The sequence below is a fragment of the Xiphophorus hellerii genome, chromosome 19, assembly GCF_003331165.1.
Source record: "Xiphophorus hellerii strain 12219 chromosome 19, Xiphophorus_hellerii-4.1, whole genome shotgun sequence".
NCBI classification, from domain to species: domain Eukaryota; kingdom Metazoa; phylum Chordata; class Actinopteri; order Cyprinodontiformes; family Poeciliidae; genus Xiphophorus; species Xiphophorus hellerii.
In genome coordinates this window covers 4,015,799-4,043,101 of record NC_045690.1, presented here as the reverse complement: position 1 = coordinate 4,043,101, position 27,303 = coordinate 4,015,799, and the positions used below count along the sequence as shown (strand labels likewise).

General features: G+C 35.8%; 1 protein-coding gene and 1 long non-coding RNA gene across 2 annotated transcripts; one reads left to right on the top strand and one right to left on the bottom strand.

The window, feature by feature from the left end:
* Positions 1–129: 129 nt before the first annotated feature.
* On the top strand, positions 130–25,796 carry wdr25 (WD repeat domain 25). Its single transcript, XM_032546402.1, is given in 9 exon segments — positions 130–212; positions 1,824–2,438; positions 11,090–11,237; positions 19,937–20,067; positions 24,154–24,207; positions 24,209–24,289; positions 24,291–24,326; positions 24,483–24,623; positions 25,403–25,796. Coding segments are annotated over 8 exon segments (1,416 nt in total). The 5' UTR covers positions 130–212; positions 1,824–1,835; the 3' UTR covers positions 25,625–25,796.
* On the bottom strand, positions 9,507–13,461 carry LOC116708538 (uncharacterized). Its single transcript, XR_004336698.1, has 3 exons — positions 13,451–13,461; positions 10,410–10,413; positions 9,507–9,577 (listed from the first exon to the last, which is right to left on the bottom strand). It is a non-coding gene; the product is annotated as an uncharacterized LOC116708538 (long non-coding RNA).
* Positions 25,797–27,303: the final 1,507 nt, after the last annotated feature.

Here is a 27,303-nt window from a genome sequence, read left to right as displayed (position 1 = left end):
AATTATGATTTTAATGAGCAGGAAGTGCCTTTTTCTGGTTCCTACCCACTGGTTTCAAAATAAAAGCTATTAAACGTAGAAAGACGCTTTCCCCATCGGAACAAATACGTTTATTCTGAAATTCTCTCGCTGACATTATTTTGCGGGATGTTGAACAAAACAATCTAACGTGAACACTAAGGAGAGAAATCAAGGACTTCTCCAAAGTTCAGGTACAACAATGAAGTGCAATTATTAAAGTGCTTTTATTTTGTATTATTAGCTCATAAACTAGAAAGGACAACCATGAACGTTAGCTAGATCTGCTAGCTGATGGCTAATAAATAGGAAAAGCGTTGAGACAGACATTGCTAGTATATAACAAGCACACAGTGCCAAATTTACTTCTACTAAATATATATATTTGTCACCTTTCTGCTACAAACTTAAATTAATTTAATTTTATTGTGATTTATGGCATAAACCAACAGAAATATGCACCTACAAGCAAAATTCTAAATGTGACATTTTCATTGATTATTAGCAAACATGTCGGGGGAAAAATGACCACACATAAAGCAAAAAACTGGTTTGGTTGTTACTAGTGAGAAAATATTTGATCATCAACTACAACATAAAATGAAACGTGGTTTTAGAACATTTATCTTCCAATAAAAAAACCTGAGAAGTGTGGCGTGCATTTGTACTTAGCTTCACCCATCCTTCCAGTTAAATCTGACTCCATATTTGTATGTACTGAAGTGAAAAAAACAACTTAAAATGGCTGAACTTTATTTTATTTTGGAGCATCATAGTTAGGTGGGGTGACAACAAATTGAAATGTAACACTTTCCAGAACATTATTTGTAAGATTTGTGAAATTCTTGTATTCTTTTACTTCAACTGTTGCAGTCATGTGATATTTTAAGGAAATCTAATAAAATTTAGAAACAGTAAGTACTGGATTCATTATGAAATGTTTATAGGAACTGTTTGATGTAGAAAAATCAGGCATATTTAAAATAAATTCCGCAGTTACATTTATTGTTGTAGAGATTTTTAGTTGCACCAAAAATTGGGTCAAAATTGATTTTTTCTAAAGCTGATTATTCCCAGGCCTGCTGCTATAAGCAATAATTCAATTAATCGCATGATAATTTAAAGCAAACACAATAATTTCCATTTCGTTCTACCAAAAACTGGATGACAAAACTCCTCAGTCTGGTGCTTCAGTCTCATCTAGTCCTTAATTTTAAGGACAGTTTTGTTTACAAACACTTCATAATTCATTTGATTTGTTGTTGTTTATTTATTTTGAACATTTTAAATGTCTTCTGGTTATAGTGTTAAATATTCAGTAGAATTTAAAGTTTATTGATCTTTAAGAATGTGTTCTTGCATTATTATGCCACTAGCATTATGTTACCTGAAAATGCTCTCAAAACAACAATATTATCATTTATCGCAGTAACTTCTGGGGCAATTTATTGTCCAGTAAAATTTGTTACCATGACAGGCCTGCTGAATAAATTTATTAAAATAATTTTTTATTTTAGTGTGAGATTATGCTGCTGCATTGAAGGTGATTTATTTTATTTATTTATTTAGATATCTTTATTAGTTGGTAACAAATCCGTCCACTTTGGTATATATGTTATAATTAAAAGAAAACAAAATGCAAAATCCTTTGCATGTCCTGTTTAAATGAATAAATTAAACATTTTCTTGTTTCTTTCTCTGATTTATCTTTGTTGTTGTAATTGTAGGTATTGAATTGGCCACTAGATGCCGCATTTGGACCATAGATGAATTAATGAAACTTATATTTGTTTCCTTATTTTCAGTGTCAGGTGAAGATGTCTTCATTGGTGACCTATGATGATTCAGAGGATGAGGATGAGTCCTGCGATCAGAAGGAGGAAGAACAATCAGACCCGTCTGGATTTAATAGTGTTAATGTAAAGCCCAGACCTGCAGGTTCAGAAACAGTTTTAGGACAAAGTAGCTCTTCTTTGTTGTATGTTTACCCAAAGATACAACACCGGGATTGGGAAAACCGTAGTGGAAACGCAGGGAAACATTTTAAAAACAGATCTGCTTGTCTCACTTTCTCAAAAAGTATCGCTGATGGTTCAAATCCCGCTAAAAGGCGGCCATCTTCCCTCCCTGGTGTCAGACCATACATCCCAAAGAGACAGAGACAATCAGAGGAAACAAAATGCCCTGAGAATCACCCAGAACAAAGTTTGGAGAATCCAACCAGGAAAGGTCCAGTTCTCTCTGATGTTTCACCAAAAGTGAAGCCTTACCTTGGTGAAAAACCCAAATCATCCGGGACGCCCAGGAAGCTTTTAATGAGCCTGGAAGGCCACCAGGGGGCAGTCATCACGGCGCAGTGGTGCCCCGTGCCTCACGTTAGCCACCTGCTGCTGTCCGCCTCCATGGACAAGACCTTTAAGGTAATGACAGCCCCCACTTACTGCTGAATTGATGACATTTAGGATGGACGGCCATGAAACACCAAACCTTTAGCCAGAACCCACCGGACTGGCCTCTGTTATTTAAACAGCCTTCAAAGCTGAATGTTATTTACTGGAATTTAAATTATGACGCATTCTGTAGGCCTGCTTTATTCTGAGCAACATTTTTATTTTGCACAATTTGCATTGAAATATTTATTTATTTCCATTTTTGGGGGGGTGAAAAATCAACTGTTGCAATGCTATAATTTTTACTTTTACTTCAGTAGTTTCATTATTAAGTATCGCTGGTCTTACTTAAGTAAAGTGTCTTGATTCTTTACCCCTTGAGTGAAGAACAAACATGTTTTTGTTCAGTCTGATGATGTAATTTTTAAATATTAAATGACTGATTTTCATATCAGTTGTTCAGTACTTGACCTTTTTGCCAAATACTTTTTTACTCTAACTTGAGTAATTTCTTGGACGGCTACTGTTTAATTTTACTTCAGTAAAACTATGTTCAAATAGTGCTATTTTTACTTGAGTACAATTTTTGAATGAAAAAACTTTGTTTTTTAAATAAAAATCAGATAAATTTATTAAACACAGAATTATATATTTCAAGTGTTTATTTATTTTAATCATGACTTGCAGGTAAAGAAAACCCAAAATTCTGTTTATTACAAAACTTTAATATTACGGGATTGTTAATGCAAGTCCAGGCTATTAAGACAAACACCCAGCTGTTTTTTGGCAATAAATTAATGTATTTAGGTGTCTGAAAATTTCAAAAACCTCCTGAAGGTTGGGTCACATTCCACTGCACGGTTACCTAGCAACCCCAGCTGATCCTAGTTTGTTACCTAGCAACCCAGACAGAGCTCCAGCACATTTGGTCAGCTGGTTTTACTGCTGTATGCGCTTCTGAGTGGCTGATGGAAAAGACAGAAAGTGTTTTGTTGTCGACTTACCAACCTGAAACCACTTGCTTCATTCTTGTTGGTTGTGCAGGAGGCTCCACTTCTGCTTTTCAAAGATCTACGGTTGTATAATTGTGGATCTGTTTGCAGCCATTTTCACTTTTGAGTTTAAATGATGATTTGGGGGGCGTGGCCAGCAGCTGCTTATTTGGATTTAAAGTGACAGAGGCACAAAAATAGCTAAAAACAGGCAGAACTGAGCAGAACTACAATTTCATTATTTAAGAATGATTTTGTGCAAAAAATATAATGAAAGTGTTTTGCATAGCCCATAGATCTATCTTAATTTGTTTTTTATGCTGCTGCCTCACCGGCTGCGCTTCTGAGCATTTGTATAGGAAAATGCGAAAATTCTGCGATTTTGAAGAAAAAATAATCAGAATCGGTTAAGCTAAATGAAAAATAGGTACTTTATAGTACAAACTACAGGGTGAAAATAGTGATATAAATTATTTTATGATTATATATTATTTTTCCATAATGACAGGTGAGGTTCTGCCAGAAACACATAATTGGTAAGTCACATTAGTGCTTGGATTTTAATCGGTGCGTTTTGCATCCAGTGAAAACAAGCATGTTAACAAATAAACTGGACAGTTTGCTGTAAGTTTAGTTTTTTTTATTTGGCTAAAAGACTCGCCTATCAGAGCATGTTCAGCCTGAAACCCGATACCTGCTCTGCTGCATCGATTCAAACGTTCACCGCAACAACTCGCCTTTTCAGAATCATGTCCGTCACTGTCAGCTGAATGTGTGTCAGAACCCACGGGATTTTCCTGCCTCTCTCTCCCTTTTCGTTTCTTCTTTGTCTCTCCGTCCTCCTCCCTCTCCTTTTCATTATTTTGCACCTGGAAAACAATCCCTCTTCGCACAATTGTAAAGGTCAAGCAACTCAGCTATCTGCCTGCCAGCGCCCAAACATTTCTCTGCCAGTGTCTGTGAAATCGTGCGCCGCGCTAACATCCTCTGAGATCTCCGACTAATTAATAATTTAAATATGAATGATTTCATTTGCATAATCATACAAGTGGAAGAGATATGGCACTAGCACCGAGTCCTGGCACCTGAAGAGGGAGCCGCTTGCAGCAGATGGTGGAGACTGGCAGAGGATGGATGGAGGGAAACACTCGTTTCTGTGCAATAATTAGCTGCTCTTCTCTATTGCATTATGAATGTACTGAATTAAGACTAAAATAGGAGGTTAGCATGCTTATTTTTTCCAGAAATCTCTTGTAGTTCCTGTTTCTGCTGAAATACTGTGAATGTTCTCACTAGCCAAGGTCACACTACAAAAACACTATACCTTACCAAGTAATTTGAATCTAATTTTTCATATTTGTACACTTAAAATAAGGCCAAACTAACTTACAGGTAACTTTTTAGCTAAATAAAGGAGCTTGTTTTAAGTCAGTACTTCCTTAATATTGATGAAAAAAAAACTTGTTCCATTGGCAGCTTATTTCACTTATAAAATGAGGTAGAGATGCACAATATATCGGTATTGGTCCGATAAATAAAACTGGGCCGATATAAACAACCAATATTCATTGTTATCTTGTTGCAGTTTGTTTTCTGGTATTTTTTCTCTAAATGTGTCGAAATGGTATTGAATTATATATAATATTGGTAAATATCGGAAATAACAGTAATATTAACATTGAATATCGATATCGGTCCAAATGTTCATATCAGTTCATCCCTATCATGTGGAAAAAGCTTTTTATTAGTGAAATTATCTGCGAATAATCACCAATATTAAGGAATTATTGACTTAAAAAAAGCTCCTTTATTTTGCTGAAAAGTTACTTGTAAGTTAGTTTAATCTTATTTTAAGTGTACTGATGTAATTGCACTAGAAATTACATCAAAATTACTTGGTTAGATTTTGTGTTTTTGCAGTGTAGGTGCGTGTCCATTACAAACGGTAGCAAAACATTATTTCTAAAAAAAAGTTGCCAAAAACACAATTTTGCTATTGCAGTGTTTCCATTAAATAAGAAACTCAATTAAAATATCATGTGAATAAGCTTGTTCATTCTGTTAGTCATTAAAAACATGCAGCTCCATCATCCTCCACCCACTTCCTGTCATCTTCTTCGTCGTTTCCGCCAGTAGTAACATCCTGTTGTTGATGTCATGTGAAAAAAGTTTTTTCCATTACAGTTTTGTGACATACAATAACTTCTAAAATGAAGAGAGTTGGAAAACCATCTTATCCTGCCTCAAAAAACTTTTTTTTCTCAAATTTTACATGCTTCCATTTTCTTCTCGCAATTCTAATTTATACAATTTTAAAGTCAATAGAAATGCAACTACTGATGTTATGCTAGCCAAAGAGGGTAAGACTAGCTTTCATGGGGTACGAGTGTTCTAACTTTCCTCAATTAGGAAACATATTTTTGTTTATCTCTTGTTTAAATCAAGGGTGTTCAAATTGGGGAGTGTGGACCATTTGTGGCCCCTGAACAGATTTTGTGCACCCTCCCCAGACCACAAAAATGAAAGATATTAGGACAAAACTCTGACTTTCTAATGAAGTCTTCTTACAAAAATCTTGCATGCAGCACAAAATGATCATCTTTTGGCAGCTTTCTGATTTTCTTCTGTTGTCATGGTAACTAGGATCACGTCTACTCATTGACTTGTACTCTAAGTTGCACCTTGGAGCACCAGAATCTGTCGTTAATTGCTTTATTGAAACTTGGCTGAATGCAGCAAGTGTTTTCAAATAAAGCCTGACGCAGATCCTGTTTTTGTTGGTGGGAATAGACCGATCCCGCAATAAAAAATAAACTGGATGCCTTTCATTTAACAACCAAAAACATACAATCACAGTCTTGTGTTACTTTGTTTGTTTAATTGAGTAGGTTAAGTAAAAACAAAAATCATGATTTTTTTTGGTGATTTTTAGTTTTTAAAAAATCAAATTTGTTGGGCTGATGTGACAAAAAGTTTGGTTTAAAGAGTAAAAACATAAAATTTTTGTGATAATCCTTAATTTTTTATAAGTGTAAGGATAGAGAGTAATAATAAAGAAGCCTTAAACACATTAAAGTTCAAAGAATACCAACAAAAGTCACATCTTGGGAACTGATTTGATTGAATCGAAACAGTTTCTGTAGTCATTCATTAGCAAGTGTTTTTATTTTCAGTAATGCTTCAAATTTTTACAGAATAGGCTAATTTAAATTTCCTTTTAAAACACTAATTCAGCATTCAGGGCTGAAGAATGTTTCCAGGGTTGTCAGTTATTTAGCAGCTCTCTGCTGAAAGACTGAAAATTGCAGGTAATCATGATAAATTCAAACTTCTTATGCAGGAGTGTTTATTCTGTTGATTTATGCCATCTTGTCACACATTATTGTTCCCTCATTGACATCCGCGATGCGCTCTATGTATTACCGCTCCGACTCCAGCCTTTGTTTTAGGTTCTTCAGGAAGAGAGTTGAGCGCCGGGATGTAATCAATGAAGTCTTTACTGTCCTCTTTGTGCTGCTGACATCCTTCAATGCTTCCTCCCTCCTGTCTGTCAGAGTTTTCTTTTTTATTTTCATCTGTTGTTGCCATGGCTACTGGAGGGTAGGGTGATAACCGCATTACCAATTTAGTTTTAATTATCAGGGGGGTCGTCAAGGAAGCCCCAAGGAGCCAATTAAACAAACCGGATGAGTCTCTGATAGTTTTTGGTTATTGATAATATTTTCAACGCAAACTTTTGTGACGCTATTTTGGTGTCCAATGTTCGGCTCGGGGGCCATTTGTGTATGGAAGAATTTTCCTGCCATAATCCAAGAGCACACTTTTTCAGTCTGAAAACAAGATTTCATGTCTTTTGTTCTCAAAATTTTTAATACTTTTGCTTATGTTTTCATTTTGAAAGCAGGACTTCATGTTTCTCTTCTCAAACCTTGTAACGCTTGTACTCAAAATTTCTTGCGCTCACTCTCGGTCTCTGCTGGGAATCATCCAATCGCTTACGAAACCTTAGAACTGCCATTTGACACAGTCGCCTGGCAACCTCTCAGCCAATAGAATGAAAGTGTTGTACTGGGTGCGTTTGTTTCCTTCTAGTGGGTGTGCCTGTGTGGCTACTATTGATTGTAGCAACCTGCGCCACCCACTGGATGGAGGGAGAAACTAAACATTTGCCAGCAGTGTGATATTGATCGCTAACAGCTACTGATCTTAGGCAGGATTTTGTTCACCCAACCATTTATATCTATATGTATCTAAATACAGTATATGGATAGATATATAAATTGTAACACAGAAAACGTGCAGAATCTTTTTTAAGTTTAACTTCACCTTTCCTAACAAAATAATAAAATAAAATAAAAAATGCAAATCTTGAACTACTTTACATGATGGAGTATTAGGGCAATACTAATAAAAATAAATAAAAAAATATAATTACAAGAATAAAATCAGAATATATTGGGAACAAAGTCGTAGCCTTATGAGAATAAACTCGTATGAGAAAAAAGTCGTAATAATTTGAAAATAAAGTCATAATATTATGAGAATGAAGTCAAAATAACACAAAGAACAAATTTCACAATCTGATAAAATCATGATAATATGAGAATAAAGTCGAAATAATATAAGAAAAAAGTCATAAAATTACAAAAATAAAGTTGAAATAATACAAGAAAAAAGTCACAATATAATGAGAATAAAGTAGTAATAATATGAGAATAAAAACAAATAATATGAGAATAAGATCATAAAATTACGAGAATAAAATCGAAATAATATGAGAAAAAAGTCAGAACAATATGAAAATACTCATAATCTTGAGAATAAAGTTGTAATTCTCTGAGTTTATTCCAGTAATGCTACGACTTTATTCTCGTACGACTTCCTTCTTGTAATTTAATTTTTTTATTTTCTTATTAATCACTGGTACTGCATCGTAACTTTGTTTACTTGACTTAGATATATTTTTATTTTCTTATCCCATCTGACAGAAACGTTCAGATGCCCTCAGTAGATGAGCTTTCGTTGTTAAAATGTGCTCTATATTTTCTCAGATTCTCCTGCTGCCTAGAGATGGCAGTGTTCTCTAAACCAAACAACACACACACACACACACACACAGAATCGCCACATCCTGCTGAATGAACAGCAGCTTCCCTAATAGTCGGATCACTCCCAGACAGATTTAACACACTGCAATTAAAAGTACAACTCTCCTCCCATCTCTGTTACTTTCTGGGATTCTGCTTGTTTTACTTGCTGGATTAAAATGTCCCTCTCCCCTGATCCATCCGTCTCTCCTGTCTCCTCTGGGAGCAGCAGCGGTACAGCTCTACTCCCAGTGTTTCATATGCTGCTAAATAATGAAGCGCGGAGCGAGGCAGAGAGTGATCAGCCATGCTCAGGCGGATCTTCAAAGTTCCTCTGCTGCCTGGTAAAACCGGGGGAGGAAAAAATATTCCCGTCATTAACGCAGAACCTCACCTCCGGACCGGACCACCCGTTGGATTTCAAGATGGGAGAGGAAAAAAACACGTGACACTGATCAACATGTTCACCAGATGACCCTTTTCAAAAGTGACAACAAATGATTAACACCTCCTGTATTTATGCTACGTTCACACTGCAGCCCGAAGTGACCCCGATTTTTTATTCATTTATTTATTTTAGCCATAATGCGACCTGTACCTTATCTATTCATAACATGAACAACATAAGTTGGATTTTTTTTTCCAAATGGGACCCAGATCACTTGGAAATCCGATACATATCCGATCTATTTGTGATATGAATCTGGTCGCATTCATCCGACCTGAACGTCATCAATACTCGACAAACGTCACTCTTCTGCATCCTGATGCACCCAGTAGTGAAGAAAACACGGCAACCATGGCGGACTGTAATGATGATTAAGTTGTTAATGTGTTGGCTCCGATCGGACGACTTTAAAATCATTAACTGTGCTCTACCGTTAGCATCCATGTTTACTTCCGCCAACACTGATCACGCTCTCTATGTGTGACGTTATTGCGCCCTCTACTGCGCCTGTGGGAGACTTTCAGGTTGTTTGTAGTTCACATACAAGTCGCACATTTGGAAATGCAAACGACCACGCCAAAAAAATCTGATTTGACAAAAAATCGGAATTGGGTCACTTTGGGCTACAGTGTGAACGTAGCCCTATTTATGTGTGTTAGCTTTAGGTTTTACTGTTATAATAACTACAGAAGGCAGATGCTTGCTTTTCTCTGCTGTTTTCAGAGAAACCTTTCACAACAGGAATCCATTACACCTGATTTACAACCACATTCAAAAGAATTTAATGGGATTAATTAGGAAACTAATTAAGAAAGTGTTTATTTTTTTAAACCTAAATAAGAAACCTCAGGCATAAGGATTATGACACTTGACTTCTACATTTCCCTGAGTAAATTAATTTGGTTTGATAATTAGCGAAATTACATGTAGATCTGATTTCTGTAAGATTTGGAAAATGAAGAAACACACACGACCCTTGAGCGATGCAAACCAGATGCACAGATGCATGTGAATATGTATGAATATCATCGAAATGTTTATTTCATTATGTAACTCAGTTACATAGTAGAGTAATAATGAACAGTTTTATTGCACACATTAATACATTTCACGATTAATTCTGTAAATTTAGAATATTATAAATACAAAATTTAGTTCATCAGAGATTGTGAATATGAAAAGAAACATTTTTAAACTGAAAAAGTAGGTTCATGTAGGATACGTTGCAGGTTACATGGGTCAAACTCAAGACCCAGGGGCCAAATCTGGCCGCAACAGCTTTTTATGTGGCCCCCTAGTCTCCAGATGCCAAATGACTTCAATCAGTCAATCCAGATTTTTGTGCTGAAATTCACCCAAAAACAAATCACACTAACTGTGAGTTTATTGACCATTTTTGTAGAAAATTTGCAAAAACATCCGGTTCAGGTGATGCTAACTTCCACCTGCAGGTGGCAGTATTTCTTACTTCTACTAAACTTCTGCTTCAGTCTTACTTCATGTCAAATTATAGTCTGTGATCAATATGGGAAGTAACAAAAATCACATTGAACGTTAAACATAATAGCAAGTATTGTAAAATACCTGGCAAATAAAAGTACTTATTGAATGCACAGACAGCTCTTTATTAATATTTTTATTAATAAAGTTTGTAAATGGGTTTTATCAGTACATTCAAGCACAATCGGCCCTTTACCACCAAGAGAAACCTCCTGTCAAAAATGTAAATTTAGCTTTGGTATACCTTGATGTTAGAAGCTGTGTTATGCATATTTATGATATAAAATGTTGGATTGAGGACTGGTTACCGGCTCATTTTTTATTGAAGTTTGCAACAAAGCACAAATTAAATATCAAATGTGCTGTTTTAACTCTCCACTTCACGTCTATGTTAACTGTGTTTGTTACAGTTCATTTAAAGTTAGGAGGAGATATGTCCCTTTGATGAGTTCTGCTCTGAAAATCAAATTAGCTAAAGAAATTGGATTTCTTTTTTTAATAAGTGCATGCTGATTTTTGAAAGTTGAATGTTTTTTCTCAAGCGCAGATAGTGTGATGTTTTTTATAATCTTAAAAGTAGAAAGGGGAAAAAAAGGATTTTGCTGGAGGAGTGTGGGTTTATTTGTGACTTTGGCCCGTGTCCATGTCTGACAGGTGTGGGATGGAGCAGAAAGTGGACGATGCCTCAGGCTTTACACCTGCCACTCGGGAGCCGTGCGTGACGCCTGCTGGACCCCCTGTGGGCGACAGCTCCTCACCGGCTCATTTGACAACACGGCTGCGATCACTGATGTGGAGACAGGTGAGTCGCACCACTTCTCGCTTTAAATGAAACACTGGATTCATTTTCGGGTCTTTATTAGGCTTTGATAAATGTCAACAGGTATGTAGCGGAAGCTAATGCTAAAGCGTTAGCTTCCGTTCAGATTATAAAGACTACAACCCTCGAGCACCAATTTAACTTCAAAATTATAATTTATATCAAAATGATCTAGAATTCCCATAGATATTGTATTTATGTTTTATCTGCTGTCCGTGTTCCTCTGTATTTTCTTTTTGTTTTAAATAAAGTTTTTGGAACATGGGGAGGAAACGGAACTGCTGCGTTGTAAACGGTCGTCAAAATAAGAGCATGAATATAATCGTCTAACTACTCAAAGAATTCTTAATGGTCGATAACCAAAACTTCAACACAGATATTGAACTTTATTCAACTGAACGTTTGCAAAACGGCCAAGTAAACTAATGCTTTAGGATTTATCTGTAATTTAGTGGAAGCTAAGTGTGATAAATGTTTTCAAAGTTAGCAAAATTCCTAAACAACACCGAAAAATAATTCTCAGCTTTTAGCTTATTAGGAGAAGTATGCTCACCACTGGTATATAAATATTTCCTAAATTACCAGAATAATAAGAGAAAGTTTACTTTCTTCTAAAGTCGTATAATCCCAATTTGGGGGGGGGATGCACAGATGATGATATCATAAGCACTTTGTGATAGCCGAAATGGAAACACTCGACACACTCTCTAAAATTGTTTATAACTGCCTTTTGTAATACTATAAACACAAAATATACCTTCATATGCATTTGGTACCAACATTGGTGCCAATCATCACTAAAGAAAATAAATTAATGGTGCTCTTGGAATGGCTGCTTTGCAAATGCAAACCAATAGGATGTCCTAACATTGTGACCAAGTATTTCATCTTTCCAGCTGCACTTCACAAACTACATTATGAGGAAAATGTTGAAATTATCATATGAAAACTGCTTTGTTTTGTGTTATCTTTGTGTTGGATTATCAACAGGAGGAAGACTGAAACTCCAAACAGTGATGATCATAATGAGCAAAACAAAACAGAAAACTACAAATGAGAAACTCAGAAACTAGAGACTGCAATTCTAAATGCAACAAACTTTACTACATCATAAAATAAGTCCACCATGTCACGACACTGTCAGATTTTAGCGTTTTGTGACGTGAAACAATTAGCTTCAACAAAAACATCAAAAGAAAGAAAAACCTGTCAGTGAGTAAAACCACTTTTTCACAGCCCTGTTTATATTTCTCCAGTTTGTATTGACTTAAAAGAAATCCTGTTTCTTGGCTGCTTTTATTAAACACTTTCCAACCGCACTGCTGGCGTTTTGGGACAACAAAGCACATTGGCAGCTGTACCTCCTGCAGTCCTTGTGTTTCTTCTCAACAGTTTGTCTTGTAATTTGCATGTGACGTGAATATCATCCTCTTGAGTTGCAGAACAGCTTCTCTCACTCTGGCTCTGAAGCCCTTGCTGAAAGAAAATCTTAGCAAATCATTTGAAGTTGGGGTATATTGTCAAATTTTAAAGGCTTTTTTTAGTGCAGTGAAAGAAATGTGGCGTACTTCTCTTAAAATGTAGCTCTGTTAAAGCTGCAGAACCGTACAAGAAATCAATTGCCTCCAATTTGTGCCCTCGATTCGTTTTAAGTGCCTTTAAGTCTCTTTCGTTTAATCGTGTGGAGCCCAGCAGTGGCCACATTCACACAAAGGTCGGCACTTTCTGCATTAAGAACATGTGAGTACTCATGCATTTTACTCCTCCTTGCCCACAGTGATTTTATTTATCTCACTGTTTAATCTGTAAGAATAAAAGAATGAATGAGAACTGATGAAATGTTTTGTCCAGGAGAACGTCGGAAAATTCATCCAGTTTTTACAGAATTAAAGCCTAATTTTTGTAGATATTTCTCGAGTTTTAATGTGTAATCCTTCTTTGTTCAGTAGGTTTACTTCATGACAGACACACTCAGGTTCTAACAACAGAGGAAATCAAGTTGGTGGTTAACATCAGTTCAGCAGCTTCTGCCCCTTTACATTAAATAAAATAAAATACAATAAATAACACTAAACAAACTACAAAGCAACAACTCCCAATGAGCAGTTAGCAGCAGTTAGCTTTGTTAAATGCACAACATTAATAATTATAACAGTTGAAAACATATAAAAACATAGCAAAATTACTCATGAAACACTGTATATCATTAAATTTGTCTAAAATGTATGTTAAAATATAATACTTGTAAAGAAAACACAGAGCTGACCCGGGTAGTGACAGAATGGCAACAGGACAAAAAAGGGGAGGAGCTGTCTGTTACTGGTTGCTATGGTGACCACCAACCGCTATGGCAACCACCAACTGTCAAGAGCAGTGTAACAGAACTTAAAACACCTGGAGAAACAACTTCTTGACCAGAAAAAAATAAATTCAAAGAATAAACAAATGTTGACAAACTTCACATGTATAACATTGTCAAACCAAAACCTGTCACATATTTATCAAAAGGAATGACGGCTCTGGAACTATTTCAGACTTTAGGGGTATGTTTTATTTTCTGACCTGGAGAATGTTGACAAGCCCTACAGAGTTCTGTTCACTTGATGGCCCGGTTAATCCAGACATGTTTTTAGTGCTGACCTACCAGAACCTTCTCCACACTGTTTCAGACAGAATAAGAAAACAAAACTCGCTGATGCTGAGTGTCTCCAGGGGTAACAGCAAATTACTTCTGCTTTTCCACATGAAAACCAAAGTGCATTTTTTAGTGTTCTACTGCTCCCTCCAAAAAATGGTTACAAATTATGCTTTTGGCCCATTTTCAAATGTGTTTTACTTCTTAACATCTTGTTCTGTTAGGAGTTCATGACCAGTATCTTACCTAAAGTAGACATTACTCTGTCACCTGTTTTCATTTTCCTTTTCCAGCTTTTTGCCTGTTTCTTGCAAGACAAAATTGTTTCATACAAGGCAGATATTTGCAACAACAAAAAGATGGAGCCGACAGTCAAAACAAAGACTGCAAAACAAATTTCACTTTATTTTTGTACGAGGGTGTCCAAAGTGCGACCCTGGGGCCATTTGTGGCCTTTGGGCTGATTTTGTACGACCCTCAACTGCAATACAAAAATGAAACAAATTTTTCTCATAGATGCAGATGGAGACTTTTAATTTGTAATCAGGGTCAAAATTGTTGCCAACATAATTTTCTTACACAGGAAAATGTAAAGTACAACACCAAGTATTTATGTTTTTATAACCAAGTTTTAACAAAAGGTAAAACCAAGAGACATTTACTGAAAAACCAACTTCGCAATCAGCTTTTATTCTTTCTTAAACTTGGCTAAATATAGCAACCATCTTGAAACAAAGTGATCTAACTCATATTCTTATTACTGAAAATAAATTTATGCAATCAAGTCCAAAAGTAAATGAAAACTAGAAGTCCTTTGGCAGATTATGTCTCTAATAATATGGAAAATATGTCTTGTTATAAGTGAAAATAATCTTCCAATGGAACTAGTACTTTTTCTGCAATTTTAAGGAATTATTCACTTAAAACAAGCTCCGATATCTTGCTGAAATTTTATTTGTAACATAGTTTTGTCTTATTTAAATGTACTCAGATATTTGCACTAGAAACTTGGCCAAAATTACTTGGTAAGATTTTGTTTTTGCAGTGCTGTAAGCAAAATGTTATAGTTCAGTTATCAGCAGCCAAGTTTATCCTTAAATAAATATTTTTTTTGATTGCTTGAGTTCAACCAATAAAGATAAAAGTGGAATTTAGCAAGACAGACACATCTTAGTGTGTTAACTGGAAATAAATACATATTTATGATGACAAAGAATCTGGATAAATAAGATCAGCAACATGGTTTTGCTATCTAAAAAAATAAATAGTCCACTTTTCTCTAAATCCGATGGATCAATCAAAGATCAAACTTTTACAAACTGTGATTTATTTTTCAAGCTTACAGAGGATGGCCCAAACTAAAAATGAAAAATAAAGCCACCATAATATCTGCATCTTTAGGGTCAGCACATGGCTGCACTTCCTCTTTCCGAGCGTCTGTCGATTCTGTCAATAAAGCCTACGGATAATAGCTTGGCCAGCCCATTAAACACGCAGGCAGCTCCAGGAAGGGAATCAATAATGGATACATCACCACGGGGGCAGCTACCATGACCTTACACTGGGACGTCGCTAACCACAACCGTAAACAGACAAATGCTTATTTGATCGCCACTGTCAAAGCGGCTTCAAAGGAACAGTTAAAGAAATGTCAAAAACCTCTCATGCATAATCCTATGAAAGACTTTTTCCTTTAGAATTTTTTTTTATTCCTCCCACTACTATTATTCATTCATATTAGAAATTAATTACAAGTCTATTGTTTCCAGGAGCGAGAATCCTGCAAGCGAGTGCTTCTTGGAAAGGGCAATAAGGCTGCGTTCCTATGGCAGCGCGAGATGAAGGGAATTCAATTTAGTTGCATATTAATGTGGGAGTTGGGAACGCAGCCCGCTTCCTTCATGACTTCATCGCACTTTAATGTGAAAGGGCTGAAATGAAGTTGCTGACACTTTAAACTTGATCATAATTGAAAACACGGAAAATGAGCAACATCCTTAAAATCCCTCCGTGTGTTTTAGCTGCATTGTGTCTTTTTGAATCTTTCTCTCCACAATTACTGGCATGTTTCTTACAAACATTTAGAGAAGCTTTATATTCAATGGTTGCTATGGAGACTGAACATTGCTATGGCTCTGTTATCAATTATTGCTCTGGATGGAGATATGGGCAAGTTTTGTTGTAGCCATGCTTTGGCAAGTCCTCTTATCTTTCCCATTTTGAACAGTGAAGAGAAACAGGCCTCAGAGAAACATAAAGACAGTTATAAAGTCGGTCTTCTATCACATGAAGAACATTTCTAGTTTTAAAATATAACAGGCCTGTCAAAATAAGCAATAAATCAATTAATTGTATGATAAAGTAAAACAAACTTAATAATTTCCATCTGCATGATTTATCATTTTTCTCTTTTCTGTCTCTTTTTCTACCAAAAACTGGATTGCAAAAATCTTCAGTCTGGTGCTTTGGTCTCAACTCACCTTTATTTTGAAGGGCAATTTTGCTTGCAGACTTTCCGATTCCTTTTATTTGTTGTTTCTTTTGTTTTGTTTATTTATTTTGGATATTTAAAATGTTTCAGAGTTTAAAGTTTATTGATCTTTGAGAATATGTTCTTGCATTATTATGCCATTACCATTAAATTACTTTAAAAAAACAACAATATCGTTTATTGCAGTAACTTCTGGGGCAATTTATCATCAAGAAAAAATTGTTTTTGTTACAAGCCTAAGGGCTAATGACCCCACAAGATCTAAAGAAACTCATCCATTCGTTTATCTTTAGTCACATCGAGTACTGCAACAATGTCTTCACAGGTTCTGCCTAAAAAATCCTCCAGCTGCAGCTGATCCAGAACGCTGCTGCTGGTGTTCTCACTAAAACCAGGAAGATGGAGCACAGCCCCAGTTCTTAAGTCCTTATACTGAAAGAATAGACTTTAAAATAATTCTGTTAGTTTATAGATCACTGAATTACTTAAAATTGTTCTATTTTAGGTCAGTGCGGGCGCAGCGCTGCTCACTGCCTAGTCGCCTTCATATCTCACTCAGCACAGCCGACCTAATGTCATACTAGAGTTCTACAAAACAAAAGTTCTGCAACTCACCTGAGAAACTTTAAAATATTCCTACAAACGTGAATGCCTTCAATCATATTCCTGGTGTTGTTTACTTTCCACCGGTATCTTCAGCTTCGGTCTTAAGCCACTTATCCATTATTATTTTTGGGATGCATTCACATCAGCCCTGTTTAGTCCGCTTAATTGAATTCTAGTTTGTTTGTCTAGAATGTCCGTTTGTTTGGGGAGGTGTGAATGCGCAATTGAACTGTAATGCGGACTAAAAAAGCGAACTCTGGTTCACCAAGTTTCGGTTCGGCTGAAGTAAACTCTGATGCGGTTTGAATGAAGAGTGAATGTAAGCGGACTGGAGAACGCTTCAAAAGCAGGCAGCTGACTACAGCTCAGGGCCTTTGGTCATTTTTTTACTCTGTGCTCTGCGGGTTAGCGGAGGTGTTGTCCGTAGCCATGGCAACAGGTCTGCATGTAGAGTAAAGCCGACACAGAGAGCGAGGAAAAGCAGGTTATAAAGGGTTTAAAGTTGTTTTTCTCCTGTTTATAAGTTTATTTTCTCTTTGCTGCGGTGCTCTGTGATTTTTAAACCTTCATTAAAGACAAAAACTAGACTAGTTATTATCAACTGGGATGAAATATAATAACATAAAGGACAGGAGCCATGGTTTGATAAATTTTAACAATCTAATTTTAACAGCTGCAACTTTGTAAAATGAAATTATTGACCAATATAAAAGAGAAATTTGCTAAGTGCTTTCTTGCATCTTGACAGAAACCAAATTATTTGTAGATTTATATCCAGAGAAAATACATATTTTACATGTTAAAACATCAACCATTTTCTCAGCTTTAGTTTAAGCCAGATTTGATAGAAATTGTGTTAGAAATAAGAACGCTACAGCCATTTTTGGAGAGATTCCTGCTCATTCCACATTAGAACAATCTGGTTTTGCAGACATGACTCAGTGACTCACAGTAATGGTCACCTGCAGGAGCATCGCTAGCGTTAGCAGCTAATAGGCAATGTCCAAACCAGTAATGTGCATCAATGGAGAAATCCTGATACCACTCCGAATTTGTTTACATTTTGTGAGCAAGAAAGCTGCGCTGGTCCTCTTCAGAGATTTTTGTTTCGTTTCCACAGGCGAGGAGGGGAATAGCTTTTTCAATTAGTTTGAATCGTTTGACAGATTGCAGTGTGAAAGCAAACTGCAGCAGCTGAAAATGTAAGAAATGTCGCAACTTTGGCCCCAATCGAACCGAGTCCACCGGACTACGTAATCCTTTGGTATGCTAACTTTACACATTGAGCTCATGTCACAGCAATTAAACGGCCCCATGGACCACAGTTTGAGAACGAATGCTTCAGTGGATTAATGTGACTCTCCGCCCTGAGGGCCTTGCAGTCACTCCATATGTCATCAGATATAAAGCCATGTCAGCTGAACATATAGACTATCCCAAATGGATCGCTGCATTAGCTTATCCGTCATCCTGAGACAGCTAATTAATTTAGCCTAATTAAAACATGAGTATGCCCCATTTATTACGAGGTAAACGCTCCAAACATGAGTTTCAAATCTTTGTTAGGGATCTTTGCTGTGGGTAAGCCAATTAAGCGTGACGTGTGGAGCTGATGAAAGAGCCTGTTAAAACTTTGGTTCAGATCCGCTCAGTCCCATTTTGGACAAAACTAGTTCACAATGAACTGAGAGACACTTGGTAGGGAGAATTTCATAATAAAGTGTTTTTTGTGTGTGTGTATTGAGGGCTTACAGTGGGTCTGTGTCGCTTGTTCGATGAATTAATGAAGAGCCGCTGAGCCCTGAGCAACCTTTTGAGTTCATTCTCATACTCTGGCCTCATGTTTTCTCCGAAAACTCACTTTTGGTCCCACCCTGTCAAAACTAATTATACTTAAGCTCCTTTCTGCTCTTGTTTTAATTTTATACATGACATTTCTAAGTCAACATAGATAAAACAGCCTCTAGCCAAAACAGGACTTTTCTTTTATGTGGTTTTCTCTTTCAAAATTATCAACTTCTTCATCATCTTAGACACAGATAACAGCAACATCGTTTGCCTTCACTGCAAAAACACAAAATCTTATCAAGTATATTTGTCTAGTTTCTAATGCAAATATCATATTACACTTGAAATTAGAGAAAACTAACTCAAAAGTAACTTTTCAGGAAGATATAGGAGCTTGTTTTAAGTAAGTAATTCCTTAATAATCTGAATACTTGTTCCATTGGCAGATTATTTCACTTATAACGAGGCATTTTCCCCATACTATTAGTGAAATAATCCACCAATGGAACCGGTACTTTTTCATCAATATTAAGTAATTATTGTGTCTTTGTCTGGTGAATCTTTTGGTTAAAAGTGTTTGTTTTTCATTCAGTGGGTAGACAATCCAGAAATTTTACTCAAGTAAGAGTAGCGATACCTCATAATAAAATTACTCAAGTAAAAGTAAAACGTACAGCATAATAAAAATACTTTGAAAAAACTTACTCAAGTATATATAATTGATTAAAAGTAACTAGTTAGTACCCAGCTCTGATGAGCTCCACACTCCTGATCCCAATCCAAATGCACTATTCAGTAATGTTTCAGAAAACCCACTTGATATCAGTTTTAGAATTACATAACACATATTTTTTAATATTCTACCACTTATGGAAATACCAGCTGTACTTTTTCAGTCTAAATTAACAAGTTTTAAGCACCAATTAATAAAATAACATTGCCAGTGACCACCTTTTAAAAAAAAAAAAAAAAATCTCCAACTCAGAACGATCTGGTCAGTCATATCTCAACATTTAAATCCTAACCATAAATATATGTCAGGGTCAAACTGTTTCCACTGATTAAATCTGTTATGTTACCTATTAATTTGTACAATTTCATGACTTACAGTTGTAAAAATTGGTTTTAAATGGGGTTTTTATTGTTTTTTATTGTTTGCAGGGCAGCTGACCGTGAAGATGGATAACCAGTTTAAGGTGATGTGCGTGGTTCTTCACCCCGGCAGCCCAGACGTTTTCCTGTGTGGAGGTCACAGCTCGGTGGTGAAAGCCTGGGACTCCCGCTGCTGCAAGGTTAAACCTTCATCTCCCTTTGTCTTCGTCAGATTTAGCAAAAGTTTTCACAACGCTTTAACTTTTCCATATTCTTATCACAAACTTACAAGCGCACACATCTTATTTGGATTTTAGAAGATAGCATAGTTGTTGTAGCCTTGAACATGTCTCACTTTAGAAAAGTAGTGTTGGATTTGCATGTAGATCAAGTTTAATTTTGAAAAAATAAAATAAATAATTATTTGTAGTAAAACGATGCATCATTGGCATTTACATTAATGTCCGACGTTGTGTTAATATAAAATCTCCCCAAACTGGATAGAAATCAGAGGTGCATAGAGTACCCAAAAACTGTGCAAAAGTAAGATTAATGCTGCTTCAGCATATTTCTACTCAAGTAAGAGTAAAAAGTAATTAGTAAACATGTCTACTCAACTGAGTAACTGATCAAATTATCAATCATTTAATATGTAAAAATTACATCATCAGACAGACCAAAATGTAAATTTAAGTAAGAATTTTGGTATTTTAAGGATGAAAATGATAATAATTCCTAGGAAGTAATATAAAATAACAAAATCAGGCAGAATAATTTTTTCCAAATCAGTTTTTTTCATCATAAAATTTATGAAACTTTAACAAAAACTGCAGGTGTGGCATTTGTGTCTGGTGAATTTCTGGTTAAAACATTTTTCATTTTTAATTCAGTGGGTAGAAAAGCCATAAATTTTACTTCAGTAAGAGTAGAAATACTTCATAATATAATTACGCAAGTAAAAGTAATAAGTACTGCGTAGTAAAAATACTCCTCAAAAGCAAATGTTTTCAAAAAAGTTACTCAAGTAAATGTAAGTTATTAATGTACGATATATCGTCACGATGCATCGTCACATCGGTATCAGCCGATACTAGTCATTTTTTGACATTTCGGAATCGGTCTGAAAAATAAAACTGGGCTAATATGAACAACTGATATTTATTTTTGTTTGTTTCTAGTTGGGCTTTTCCAAATGTGTTGAAACAATAGTGAAGTAAATATAATATCGGTAAATATAAGTTATCAACCATAACAGAAATATTAATATCAGATATCAGCCCAGATTTTTGTATCGGTGCGTCCCTAGTTGAAGTAGTTTTAATTCTCATAAATTGTTCGTGTGAAGCTGCAACCTGACGTTTCTATTAAATCTAATTTTATATGATAATCCTGCTCACTTCCTCTGAATCTATGTGTTTGCATGTAATTTCTTCTCTGAGCAACCCGACTCGGCTCCTAGCAGGGATTTTAGGTTTACCGCAGCGGAAATGCTGCTGCCAGCGGGCGTCAATATGAGCTGCAAACAGAGCGTAGCGCCGTCCTCTCTGAAAACAGGCCGGTAAAGCTGCAGAGCCCGGGGTGCGGCTCGCTTTCAGGCTTCAGCTGCTGTTCTGTGGAGTAAATCCACCCCGATGGATCAAATCCAGTCCGCCCAGAGGCTCAGCCAGTCAACCTTTAGTCTGAAGGCGGATGGACTCCGGAGGCCCTCCTGTGTTACGTCAAGCCTCTCTGACAGGAGCAAAAGAGGAGACTGGTCCAGGTGGAGTGAGAGCGGCCGCCTCCGACTGAGATAAGATCTGTTAAACCAGAATAATTAAGTATTCTTCCACAGTAAGAAAAAGGCCCCCCTTCCTTTTGTAACTGTTTCACATAATTTAATATATATATGAGTATTACTTAGCTTTTCATTTAACTGATTTGGATCGAATTTGTGGACCTATTATGCAAAATTCACATTTTGGATGTTCTTGTACTTCCATTTGGGTTTCTGCTGGTTCTTAAAAACATCCCAACTCTTTGAATTTTTTTCTCAAACACATCTTTTGGCAATAAGTTCATGTTTTTTGAGTGTCTGGAAAATTAGCTGTTTCGAAAACCTCCGCAATGTTAAGTCACTGCGCTGTTACCTAGCAACCCCGGTGGAATTCTGCCCATTACCTAGCAACCCAACCTGAGTGCCAGAACTTTTGGTCGGCTGGTTTTACCACTGAATTCAAATTCAAATTCAAGAATAATTTATTAATTCCAATGGGAAGTTAAATGTTGCTGTAGCTCATTAATTCAGATTCTTCAAATAGTTATTGAAGATAGTGATGGCTTTTGGCTGGAAAGATCTCTTGTAGTGGTTTATTTTACAGCGAATCTGAAGACGCCTCCGACTGAAGATACTCTGTTTTCTCCAGACAGTCTCATGGAAAGGAGGGTCAATGTACAACGGCTCCTTGAAAAGACAATAAGTGTTTTGTTGTTAACTTTCCATCCAGAAACCACTTACGGAATTCTTATTGGTTGTGCGGGAGGCTCCACTTCTGTTTTTCGAAGATGTACGATTGTAGAAGCCATGCATCTATTTGACACAAACATGTCTAAACTTTCACCCAGAAGAACTGATTTCCCTTTTAAATTAGTTCTAAATATGTGCAGAAAAGTTTAAGTCTCTCCAAAGTGTTTGTAATTTTTGTCCTGGTTTCCATCACGCCTCAGCTGTCGGACAGATGGCCTCAGATTTGACTCCATCTTTGTGTGATCAACACTTGGTGCTCCGACTGAGGAAGTGTGTGGTCAACTTTGGACAATGATCCAAAGTTGATCCCTGGTTTGTTCAGGGATCAAACTTTGCAAACAAACCGTACTTGCCTACATTTTCTGACCCTCCTAACTTGATATATAATGTTTAACAGTTCTGTCAGAGATCTGCAGAGTGGGAGACGAAGCGTTTCTCTGTCTAATATTTGAGAAAAAACTCTGAAATATCCATTCTGCTCTCAGCTTCTTTGGGAAAGTGACACTCAGGGCTGGCCCAATCCTTTTTGAGGCCCTAAGCAGATTTCTATTTTGGGCCCCCTATGCCAACATGCTAACATCAAATGCCTTGTAATTCCTAAGCTACTCTATATATCTACTATCATTAGCATCATTTGTAAAAGCTACCAGTGTTATTACAGCTATTGATTTCAACCTTACAGGAGTTACAAACTAAAAAATTATGAATTATGAAGAGATTAGCCAATTATCTGTGCAACAGCTATAAAAGACATAATACAGAAATTGTTTTGTCATGTGTAATATCATTTAGTTTGTACTACTTAATATTATTTTAAGTATACATAGTTTTTATTATGCTAGCTTGGTGCTCTTGGGGGCCCCCTGGTGGTGTGGAGGCCTTAAGGAGCCGCTTAAGTTGACCAATTAAATACAGTTACTGTTTTTCTCTTTTTTTTAGTACTCAAGGAAATTATCATTTTCATGTATAAGAAACTGGAAATCATAAGATCAGATTTATTTGCTAAAGCAGATAATTGTTGCATCTTAACAGAACCTTAGGTTTGATATTTAGTAGATTTTAAGGAAATGTTTATGTTACACTGCAAAAATACAAAATCTTACAAAAAGTTGTTAATCTAGTCTCCAGTGCAAATATCTTAGAGCAAATATCTTGAAATAAGACAAAACTATTCCATTGACAAATTGTTTCACTTATAACAAGACATTTTGCACATATTATTTAAACTTTAAATTCTAATGAACATTTTACCACTGGAACTGAAAGACATTTTAAATATGTATAAAATAAATATGTTATTATATGTTACTTGTCTGAATTATTGTCATTTTGGTCCTTAAAATACTAAGGGTCAGATGATTTTGGGTCACCTAATGACGTAATTTTTAAATATTCAATGATTGATAATTTGATCAGTTACCCAGTACTTTTTGCCTAATACGTTTTTACTCTTGATGAATAATTTCTTGGACGGCCCCTTTATACTTTACTTGAGTAAAAATAAATTGAAGTAGTGCTACCTTTACTAATTGAGTACAGCTTTTGGGTACTCTGCCCACCTACGGAAATAAGTAAACAAAACAACAGAAACAACAAATGAAATTAATTTTGAAGTCTCTGCAAAAAGAGAAAAACAATAAATTTATTGAGCTTGTTATTTATTGCCTAAAACAGGAAAGATTGTATTTAAATATCACCTCTATGCGTTTAACTGAATATTTTTCAGTAATACTTTTAGTTACAGTCATGTTTTTAATATGTGTGAACGTGTTTTCATCTGAAGGTGGTAAAAACCTACAAAGCGGCCGTCCAACAGACCCTGGACATCCTGTTTCTTTCGCGGTGGGACGGATTTCATAACGAGCTCTGACTGCGTCAGCCGGGACTCCGCCGACCGGACGCTGATCGCCTGGGATTACTGGCAGCACAGCCAAGATCTCTAACCAGATCTACCACGTAAGCAGAATTACAAATACAATGAAATTTGGCTACATCTGACAGACTTGAACTTACTGAATCTGAACAAATTGTTTCGAATTATAGAGTAAATGTATTTCAGTTGTTTGTTTTCGCTGTTGGATTTCTGCTAGAGGAAGTAATTTTTCCCAACAGGAGCGATACACGTGTCCAAGCTTGGCTCTCCACCCTGTGGAGGAGTCGTTTGTGGCCCAAACCAACGGGAACTACGTGGCGCTGTTCTCCTCACAGACGCCCTTCAAAATGAACAAGAGGCGACGATTCGATGGACATAAGGTCAGGAAATACCTCAGGTTGGATTCAGCAGGACAAATTCCTGCAAACAGTGACAGGTCAGCACAAAGTAATGCATGACTGTGAACAGGAAATGACACAGTCATGTGTATGAGGTTAGCAACATTCTGAAAAGTGTGGCATGCTATTATAGTCAATCCCTATTTTACTGTGATTTCACTAAATAAAATCCAGGGCCATACTAGGAGAAAAATTTTAATTAAAACAAAATTAATTATGAGAATAGTCATAATATTTCAAGAACAAAGCAATAACACTATGAGAATAAGTGATATTGTGACTTTATTCTTGAAATATTGTCTTTATTCTTGTAATTTTATGACTTTTTTCTTGTAGTTTTTTTATTTTTATCATTTTTTATTTTAGGGTGCAATACTCTAATACTCAGTCCTACAAAACAAATGCTTGCTAAACATTTAACATTTTTCATTGTTAAAACACAAAAGTTTAAAACAAGCTGTAACCCTGAAATATCCTAGGTAGATTGGATCTATTTCGCCTTTTAAATTGTAAATATTTCCATCTTTTAAAGCTTCAAACCACAGAAAAGAAGCTCAGACTTTAAAGTCAATTTAATCTGCCTCAGCTTTATGGTAAAAAACAACTGAACTAAAAAAAACAAATCTGTAAATAATATATTCAAGATAATTGCAATAATTAACTCAAGAAATATAAAACAAAATGATTTTTTTCTAACTTGCTGATTTTAAAACCAGCTTTGGATGGAAGTTTGATGCTTTACAACATGAATGTGGTTGTAGGTGGAGGGTTATGCTGTCCGCTGTGTCTTTTCCCTGGATGGAGCCATCTTGGCCTCGGGGAGCTCCACCGGTTCGGCCCACTTCTACGACTATCAAAGCACTCGCGCTTTGCACGCCATCCAGGCGCACAGCCAGCCATGCATGTGCGTTTCGCCGCATCCTGTGCTTCCTGCGACGGCGGCCACTTGTGACTGGGCAGGTGAAATCAAGATCTGGCACTGAACTGGAAAAGATGCACAGATTCCCTCTAAAATGTGTGCAAAGACAAAAATACGATGGTGTATTTGGACTGATAGAAGTAGGAGTAAATTTATTTTAAAAAGCTAAGAAATTGTAAGATTAATCTTAAGAAATTTTCTGGAGAAAACAAGGACATTTCTGAGCTCCAGAAGTCGATAATTTGAGAGAAAAAAACTAATTAATATCAGAATTGTTTCAGAATGAAACTTGGAAATTTCTTAGTTTGAAAACATGAAAATTTTCTAAAAAACTGATGTATTAGATTAAATTTTATATTAATCTAATACATTTTCCAGAAAAAAACAAGGAGATGTTTGAGCTCCAAAAAGTCAAACATTTGTGAGAAAAAAAACTCAGAGATTTTGAGATTAATCTAAGAAATTATTTTGAAGCAAATTAGAAAATTTCTAAGTTTAAAAAGTAAAAAAATTGCTTAAAATATTAATAAAAAAACAAGAATATTTCTGAGCTCCAAAAGTTAAAGAATTATTTGGCTTTATTTGGACATATTTGGCTTTTGAAATTCAAATATGTCCAAGTTTTTCTAGAAACTTTCTGAGAGTCATCTGAAATTTCCAGTGTTTTTGGCATAAATTTACTCCTCTTATTATTTTTTTCTGCCAATGATGGCATGAATTCGCCATCATAGAACAACCTACAGAAAGATTGTTGGCGTATTTAAGTCTACTGTGAATTACTACCTCCTAAAATAATTTGTATGTTGTAAAATGGATGCAGATCATTGGTCTAACTTAATCTCATGCGTTTTCCGTGTTTTTTGTAAAATAAAAGATAAAGAGAACTTTTACTCCTCAAACTAATTATTTTCATCTCACATTCTGTTTTCACACAGTAAACTACATTTACTGATTTTTTTTTTTGGGGAGGGGGGATTAACTTTTTCTTGTAACGGAAATCTACATTAAAGGATAAACCATGTGAAATAATGACCTTTTTCCAAACACTCATCTTTATTAAGTAAATAAACATACAGAAAAAATATATAACCATGCATCAGACAGACAGACATGTTGACATTTAGACGATGGGCCTGCAGGTCCCAGAACCGGGCTGGAGGTCAGACAGAACAGAACCGCTTCAGTCTTATCATCATTCAGGATCAAAATGCTCAATAAATATAACATCAACTAAAACTAGATAAAAATAGTCGTATAGGTGTAACAGTTACTATATATATGTAATATCTGCTTTTGTACATTGTGTCAACAAAAATATCATCCCCTCTGTGCAGTCATTCATATTTTCCACCATCTTGCTATTTATATATCACTCTAGTTTGGAAGGATTTCTGTGTTTCAGAATCGTACAAAATCTTTAAAACATCTCTGATGGTTTGAATCAGTTCTCAGATCTCTGTGAATTAAGGAGGTAGAGGCATCCAAAATAAAATCCGTCCATCGCAAATCAAGGGCGAAGCTGAGTGCATGTTAGTAGCATCGCGTCCGTCGGCGTTCCTTACATCAACGCAGGAAGAAAACTGATGTTGCGCCCTTATCATTTTGCAAACTTTAGTATGAAACTGAACAGCAAAAGAATCCGTCTACACTCTTCTTTTTAAATAAACCATATTATATTTAGCTTCTTCTTATTTATTTTACTTTTTTTGCACCTATCAACAGGACAACATGCCTATCTGTTTA